This window comes from Scyliorhinus torazame, chromosome 10 (assembly GCF_047496885.1).
Source record: "Scyliorhinus torazame isolate Kashiwa2021f chromosome 10, sScyTor2.1, whole genome shotgun sequence".
Classification (NCBI taxonomy): domain Eukaryota; kingdom Metazoa; phylum Chordata; class Chondrichthyes; order Carcharhiniformes; family Scyliorhinidae; genus Scyliorhinus; species Scyliorhinus torazame.
Window position 1 is genome coordinate 103,303,184 of NC_092716.1, and position 8,955 is coordinate 103,312,138.

Genomic DNA, 8,955 nt, shown 5'->3' on the forward strand with positions numbered 1-8,955 from the left:
GTCTGTGTGGAGTCTGCACGTTCTCCCAGTGTCTGCGTGGGTTTCCTCCGGGTACTCCGGTTTCCTCCCACAGTCCAAAGATGCGTGGCTTAGGTGGATTGGCCATGCTAATATTGCGCTTAGTGTCCAAAAAGGTTAAGTCGGGGTTACTGGGTTACGGGGATAGGGTAGATACGTGGGCTTGAGTAGGGTGCTCTTTGTACGGGCCGGCAGACTTGATGGGCCGAATGGCCTCCTTCTGCACTGTACATTCTATGACAACAATTGCCTGTCGGGTACCACAGTGGCGCAGTGGAGAACACTGCTGCCTCACGGCACCAAGGTCCCAGGTTCGATCCCAGCTCTGGGTCACTGTCCGTGCGAAGTTTGCACATTCTCCAAGTGTTTGCATGGGTTTCGTCCCCACAATCCAAAGATGTGCAGGGTAGGTGGATTGGCCATGTTAAATTGCCCCTTAATTGGAAAAAAATTAATTGGATACTCTAAATTGATATTAAAAAAAGATAACAATTGACTGCCAATACCGACCTCAGCTCATCCACTGCTAAAAGCTTCAACTATGAATGACACTTCCAAACTCAACTACAGCAATGCTCTCCAAGGGCAGCACGTGGTGCAGTGGTTAGCACAGGGACTACAGCACTGAGGACCTGGGTTCACCCCCACAACCCAAAGATGTGCAGGCTAGGTGGATTGGCCATGCTAAATTGCCCCTTAATTGGTGGGGGAAAAAATAATTGCGTACTTTAAATTTTTTTTAAAAGCAATGTCTCCTAACAGTTCTCTCAACCAACACACTGCTCCTTGCCGATATCCTTTACTGTTTCAGGTCCTGCACATCCATTAATCCTAGCTTCATTAACCTCACTGGAATGGTGTCCCGGAACATTTCAATGCCAAAATTCTCATATTTGATTTCAGCTTCTGTAACTCTGACCTCCTCAAACTCTAACCTCCTCGAACTCTAAAGCCCTCAGTCCCTAAATGCCACATTCCACTTAAGCTACCCTCTTTTGCAATTACTTCACCCATTCTTACAACCTAATGTTGTTAGCAGCCATGCCATCAGCAATCTAGGACCCCTGCTCTACAATTACCTCCCAACATCAGTGTGCTCCTTTAAAGCTTCTTAGACAGCACGGTAGCAGAGTGGTTAGCACCATGGCTTCACAGCACCAGGGTCCCAGGTTCAATTCCCGGCTTGTGTCACTGTCTGTGCGGAGTCTGCACATTCTCCCCGTGTCTGCATGGGGTTCCACCGGGTGCTCCGGTTTCTTCCCACAAGTCCCAAAAGATGTGCTATTAGGTAATTTGGACATTCTGAATTCTCCCTGTGTACCCGAACAGGCGCCGGAATGTGGCGACCAGGGGCTTTTCACAGTAACTTCATTGCAATGTTAATGTATGCCTACTTGTGACAAATAAGATTATAAAGATTATTATTGTTGACCAAGGTGTCACAACCTCAAGTTCCTTCCTTTGCTCAGCAGTCCTATGTACCCAGGGATTTTTTTTTAATGTTAAAGGTCGTATATCAACTTAAATTGGTGTTGTTGATTAATTACTGGATCATTCTCACTCTTGATGTGGTGGGTATGGGGGAGGGAAAGGAGGAAGGGTTGGAGAGCAGAGAGAAAAGTGGAAGAGAAGGAAGTAACAAAGGATCCAAGTAGTTTGCAGGGCATATCTGTAAAGGAAGCTCAAACCAAATTAAATCTTTGCATCAGATCTGACAAGTCAACACTTTCACTGCAGCATTCAAGAGCACTTTGTTGATAAACCTTTGTAGCTCACTAATGGAAACTGGAAAGGGAGACCCTTTACTGAAAGCTGAGATTTTTCCTGCTCAGTTATAAATAATGCTGCAAGTCAATGCACTATTGAGTGAGGTAGTTCTGACTGAATAAGCAACAGTACTGTTCACCAGTGCACTTCTGGTCGGGTGGGCAGTCTTACAGGATTCAAAAATAGTACACCTGGCGCTCACTCAAGTCAGAGCCCAAGTTTTATACAAACTCAGTTAACAGAGGTATTTCTCAATTAGGAAAGAGCATGCTTGGGTAATTGACTAAGCAGAAATTCTTCCAGCAGATTTCTCAAACATGGTTAAGAAATTAAAAGACAGGTGTCTATCCATTTCAGATGACCAGTTGATCAAAATGAAAAACCCTCCAATAGCAGCGACTGGCATACAATCTTTAGAAGCTTTAGTCAATTGTATTTCTTGTCTTTTGACATGCTGTTGGCATATGTCATTCAAAATCAAAGCACAAGCAGTTAGCGTTATTGTTTTACAATGATCGTAATACATCAAAAGACAAAGCTGCAGGTCATCTATAGTTTAATCACAGACGTTACGGACATTGAGCGGTTGTTCTCTTTGAGTTGCAACATTTTTCATTTGCAAAACTATCTGAATAACTGTTGTAATGCCTGATGTCTATGAATAGAGCAGTAATTCTGCCATGCACTGACCATAGACAATGGCATACTTGGGAGTTCTTGAACAAGACATAGCCCCAAACAAAACTGGTCTTGGAGTACCAAAAGTATTATTTGCAATCAGTTTCAACAAATTAAACCATCTCCTGCAACGATTAACACGCTAAAAATGATCAAGGATTCATTTTGATACCTCAACTACTTTCTCAGTGAACTATTGGCATTGCAGTGCTCAATTTAGCACAGTAATACTCAGGCCATATAAATCCCGACAAGTTGAACTGCATGTGCAATTTCCTGGAATAGCTTACAATACTTAAAATAGCAAGAAGGGAAAGGCAAATTAGCACATCAAATTTGTTTCTTCTGCACACTTATCATCCTACACAATTACTGACTCTATCCTAATTACTTAATCTTCTGGTTCTCTAACCACCGAATGTAATGTAAAAGTCTTAAATATTTAATAAACTCCAAGATTCAACCTTGGACAATTGACAACTAACATTTTTCCCCCAGCACCACAGGAACTATTTTGTTCACACACTATTTAATTTTATTTTATATTGAACCATAAATTTCAATTTTGTCCTTAAAATCATATTATGCAGTGCAAAAATTAGTAATTTGACCCATTCCACCTATATCATCTCCAAAAGAACCATGTATTAAATTCTCTAGCCCTTTTCTAAAACAGTAAGAAGTTTACAACACCAGGTTAAAGCCCAACAGGTTTGTTTCAAATCACGAGCTTTCGGAGCACTGCTCCTTCCTCAGGTTCCAAATTTCCTCAGGTTCCAGGTTTTAGCAGTGCTCCGAAAGCTCGTGATTTGAAAACCTGTTGGACTTTAACCTGGTGTTGTAAGACTTCTTCCTGTGCTCGCCCCAGTCCAACACCAGCATCTCCACATCATTTTCTGAAACAATTTGTATAAAACTTAGAATCTCTTTTTTAAACCAGCTTCATCAACTTGTTCTACCACTGTTAAAGATTATAGTACTTGAATCATTATCTCTCTGCTTCTCATGATGTTTTAGCATTTAGTGTATTTGATTTCTTCTCATCCTTCCTTCCACCCTGTTCAAATTTCATGAGGCATTATCTGCCTAATTCAGCAACTTATCCACATCTCCCTGAAGTCACCTAGCTCACCATCATGCTTCCTACTTTTTCACGCCCTCCAACATTTTCACATTGTGCCCCGATACACATGTGCAGCCCATTCATATACCTTGAAAACCACCATGATCTGAAAACTGATCCTGGGGTTCTTTTTTTAAATATGGCCTGCCAGTCGAAAAGACACAATGTTTCCTTTCAAATAACATACTGTCATGCTATGTAACTGCATTTTAAGACTAAAATGTGTCAACTTATGAAATGCCCTTTAAATTCCATATGCACAATATGTCCAATTCTTCCTCAAATGCATCTGTTAATTTGTCTAAATTTCATTTTAACAAATAACAGAAAATGTTATTTCTCTCTCCACTGATGCTGTCAGACCTGCTGCTTTCAATTTCCAGCATCCATTTGAAGAACCGGAAATGAAATTGATTATTAGGAATCTTTTCCAGACATCATATATTCTGACGAAGGGTGAGGCGAGTTAATGTTTTTTCTTGGTGCTTGTTAATATTCAAGCCAATTTCTCCTGTTTAGCACTTTCAGTCCAAGTTAGCTAAATATCCTTCACGTTAGGGTAAGTTGGCAACTACATTTCTCAATCTTTTAAAGAACTGCATAACGCCCATCAATATTTCGTTCATGTAAAAAGGTTTGGGTTCAAGGATAACCTGAGCTTTAGGATCACCCTTTCCTTCCTGATCCACCTCTGAAGCCACAATTATGCTTTTAAAGTTGGATGCCAGTCTTTCTTCACAAATAATCTGTACAACTTCTAAATAACTTGTTTGAGCTCCAATCTAAACCCTATGTTTGTTTAGATTGGTTGATTACACTTTCAAGTTGGAAACTTCTGGTGAGCAATTAATAATCCGCTTCAGATATTTTCCCATTCTTCCAAGTACACATTATTCAAATTTGAATTCCTTACATGATATTAAGTCCATAAACTATCTTCAAACCTCCCTCTTAATTGACAACTCTTTAAATGTTTTTACCCATTTTCCTTGCATTCTAGTATCTAAGCCTGTGAGTTCATAAGGGAAGGAAAAAGAACACAACTTTCAGGTGATCAGAAACTCTACCAAACCACCAATGTTGATCACTTTGCTTAAAATTAAATGCATCCCCGTTGAATGCATACATGTATGGGCATGAGGTATGACAGGGTCAAGCTTGGTCGAGATAGCCATTTGATCACAAATACAGCTTAGGTTAATAACTATAGCCAAACCGACAGGGTAGTTGAATAGCTTAAGAATGAATCACTCAATTCTCGAGGTGTGGATGCATAAAAAAATATTCAAATGTATTATGTATAGTAGCAGTGTCCAACTTAACACTTATGGGCCTAGCTTGGATGGGTCCAACTTGGTTTGAAAAATTATCTCTAATCAAATGGACTGAAATGTTTCTTGACTGCCTCTCGTCACAATCTGCAAATTATGGTGGCAGCCAAGAATAACTCTCACTTTAAATCTCGGGCATTCCGACACACGAAGCAGTATTTGGCCAATGCATTCCATGCCGGCTCTCTGCAGAGCAATCCAGTCCTCCTCACTGCTCTATCCCCAGAGCCCTTCACATTTCCCCAAGAACCCATTCAATTTCCTTTCTGAAATCAGCACGGTAGCATGGTGGTTAGCACAATTGCTTCACAGCTCCAGGGTCCCAAGTTCGATTCCCGCTTGGGTCACTGTCTGTGTGTGGAGTTTGCACGTTCGCCCCGTGTGTGCGTGGGTTTCCTCCGGGTGCTCCGGTTTCCTCCCACAGTCCAAAGATGTGCAGGTTAGGTGGATTGGCCGTGCTAAATTGCCCTTCGTGTCCAAAATTGCCCTTAGTGTTGGTGGGGTTACTGGGTTAGCGGGAAACACGTCAGGCACGAGTGACACCTGCTCCCCGCTACAGAGCATCTCGTGCACCCTGCGCTCCTGACACTGGGTGGCTGACAGCCTTCGGACAGTCACCCTCCGGGCCTGAATCCTCCACCACACTGGGGCTGTCTTGATCCCACCACCGGGATGATACCACCACCGGGATCATCAACAGACGGGATCTCCTCAGGCTCCTCCTGGGGTCCCGGCCAGTGGGAGGCAGTGGTGCAGAAGCCTGGCCATGCTAAAATGCTCCTTAATTGGAAAAAAAAAGAATTGGGTACTCTAACATTATTTTATAAAATAAGTCCCCATATTAAATTTCATCTGCAAATTATTTGCCAATTCTGCCATGTCAACTGGCATCATCCTCACTGTTTGGCACACATTCACGTCATTGCCAAATTTTGAAAATGTCATGATGTATTCCAACATCCATGTCATTTATACATCAAAAAAGCAGTGATACTAGCACTGACCTTCATACATCTTAAATGGGTAAGAGTTCAGAACAAATTCTTCATTCTTTCTTTCTTTCACAAAGCTATATACTTTGAAGGCTATTTAATTTGTTTGCTCATCACAACGTCTTAACATACATGAACGGGAGTAGACATTATGGACCTCGAAGGTGTGATGAAGTAATTGTCATTTTTATATATTTTGCAGTAATGTTATTAAAACTTGGATTAAGGTGCATACAGGCAGTATGACTGCTAGAGCTATGATCAAGGGGTTGTAAAAGTGAGGAATTTATTGATTTGCAGGTGAAGTCTTCTGTTAATAGATTGAGAACCATTTACTTGTTTACAGATAGCTAGCTACTGGAATACTGTTTGTGTTGAAGGACCCCTGGGGTGTAGATAATTTATGAAGGGTATTGTGTTTGGGCCTGGCTAAACAAGTCATGGGGCATCTCCTAAGAAGAGACAAAAGAATGACTCATGCTTTAGGTACAGATGGTGTAGTTAATAGGAGGAGGCAGGTCTGAAAAGTCAGTTGATCCTGGAACTCTCATGTGAAAAGATGAGTTTTAGTTTGCTTCTGATAGGGTGTCACTCCAAAGATTTTGCACAGGGAAAGGAAAGTAGAAACCTAGTTAACTTATTCATGATTGTTATTTGGAACATAGTGGCAGGTCTGGGAAGTTAGTTAAGGTTTGCATTTTACACAAGAACTGATGTAATGTTGCTTAATTGGAATATAGTGGTAGATTCAGGAAGTTAGTTAAGGTTTTCTCTTTTTCTCAAGAACTTATGTAACAATTAACTGTAAAACTCTTTTTGTTGCTCATGTCAATTCTGGTTTAAATTAAAGTTTGCTTTAACATAAAATATACCGATGAGTCAGTGTTATCACTCCCTTGTTGCAGTAACATTTCCTCCATTTTACAAATTGCAAATAGTTGGTTTCTCATCTGGGATTCGAACAAAGATCACGGATCTTATCAAATCGGGTGACATGGTGGCACAGTGGTTAGTACTGTTGCCTCACAGCACCAGGGACAATTCCAACCTCAGGAGACTGGGTGTGGGGAGTTTTCAAGTTCTCTGTCTGCATGGGTTTCCTCCCACAGTCTGAAGATGTGCAGTTTAGGTGGATTGATTGGCCATGTTAAATTGCCCTTTAGTGTCCAAAGGTTAGGTGGGGTTACAGGGATAGGGCAGGGCAGTGGACTTATGTAGGGCGCTCTTTCAAAGGTCAGCACAAACTCGATTGGCTGAATGGCCTCCTTCTGCACTGTAGGTATTCTATGATTGATCTGATATTGAACCTGTCTGCCTGTTCCCCATTAGCCTCGATTCCCCAATACTTTAAGGATCTGTCTACCTCAGCTCTGAATGTTCACTGACTCTGCCTTCACAGCTCTGCAGGATAGATAATTTAAAGATTCACAACCTGACAGAAGGTCTTCATCCCCTAATCATAAATCATGTCTTTTATATTACCTTTCGCCTGTTTCCCTTAACATTTAGTCCTTAACCCAAAACCTTTCCTCATGTAATTCACAGAATATTCTAAACTTTGGTCACACTTCAATCATAATAAGACACCTCCTGTAACTTACATGGTCACATATTGAACATAAATGGAGTAGCAAAATAGTAGCAAAATAGTTCTTTCATCAGTTTTTGTTGAATCAAATCTTGTACACAGAAAGCCTAGTGTATCTGCATCATAAGATTACATACGGAGTGCCCCTTGCATTATTCGTCTGAAACTGAAGGAGGTTCATATGCAGATTTGTTTAGAAAGGGAATGTCCAATCTTAATGTCATCTAAAGGACAACAGAATACAAACAAATCCTCCAAGTGCAGATGATCAAACATTTGTTTCCATTCTAAAGGCTGCTCGTTATGGACACAGTCGTTCAGTGAATTAAGGCCCGAACGTTCAGTAACACAAACCGGTGACAATGGAAGCAGTGCGTTTATTCCGTTATCAGCCCCCACATTTAAAAATCCTCTTCGACGAAGTGTTTGTCTGTTAACATTTTACAGTAAGAAGTCTTACAACACCAGGTTAAAGTCCAACAGGTTGGTTTCAAATCACTAGCTTTGGGGCAAAAAGTTCTCTCCTTGTACAGATTTACCCGGTGAAGTAAGACAAACACTTACCCAAACACACCAGCCGTCTGACACCAAGTACCAGGCCATCTCCAACGCCAGACCATGGCCGTCGGCCCATTCGGGTCGGTTTGCTGATATCAAGTCGCCTTCACCATGATCCAAGGCGGCGGCGTTTTCCCCGCTGATGCCCTCGGTTGGCCGCTCGCCGTTTGTGGCGTCGCTGGGGGTGGGAGCGCCGAGGTCGGGCGGCTGCTGGGCGGCGGGGCTGGGCTCTGGGCCCGGCGGCAGGTTGAGGTGTGAATAGGCACTGAAAAGGCTGGCGGCCAGCAGCGCTGCGCTCAGGGCCGTGTAGGTCCGCAGGCTGGGCCAGGGGAACCGCTCGAGGAAAAGCAGCGGCATTACAGGGCCGCGTTGGTTCAGAGCTGCGCTGCTGTTACCCCGGTGACTGGGGGAAGGAAGCGCGAGCGCACGGCCCCCGAGATTGCCGTTAACTCTCCGGCGCCCAGGGTTTTCCGGTTTTCACTCCAGCTGCTGATTCTCCAGCGATACCGGTGACGTCGCCAAAGAGCGGGGATGGGCGGGGCTGACTAGGTATAACCGGAAGTGATTGCGCGAAACGTCATGCTCGTCAGAGAACATCCTGAAGGGTACGGGCCACGCTGTCATGGAGATGGTCTCCATGGTTACCGATGCCTGGGGTCATCAATACAGCTCGTTGAAGAGACTATTAGCAAAAATACTGACTCACTTGACGCTCATGCAGGGAGCGACAAAAATTTCCCATAAAATGCTAAAACAGCTATTAAAGGTTTAATTTATCATTGCCGGTAGCTAGTATCATCCCTGCGTCAGTCCATCTGCTGCTGAATCCCTCATCAACATCTTCCTTTCCCCAGATTTGACTATTCCAATGCTCTCCCGGATGGCTTCTTATATCCTAAA

At 42.8% G+C, this 8,955-nt stretch overlaps 1 protein-coding gene across 1 annotated transcript in view; it reads right to left on the bottom strand.

Annotated features, from left to right (window-relative positions):
- The window catches only part of amfra (autocrine motility factor receptor a), a 90,461-nt gene extending 81,875 nt beyond the window's left edge, over positions 1-8,586 (bottom strand). Inside the window, exon 1 of the mRNA XM_072518535.1 lies at positions 8,062-8,586. Within this exon, the coding sequence (XP_072374636.1) occupies positions 8,062-8,412 (351 nt within the window). The 5' untranslated portion in view covers positions 8,413-8,586. The remainder of the gene's footprint in view (positions 1-8,061) is intronic.
- Between the last annotated feature and the right edge of the window lie 369 nt (positions 8,587-8,955).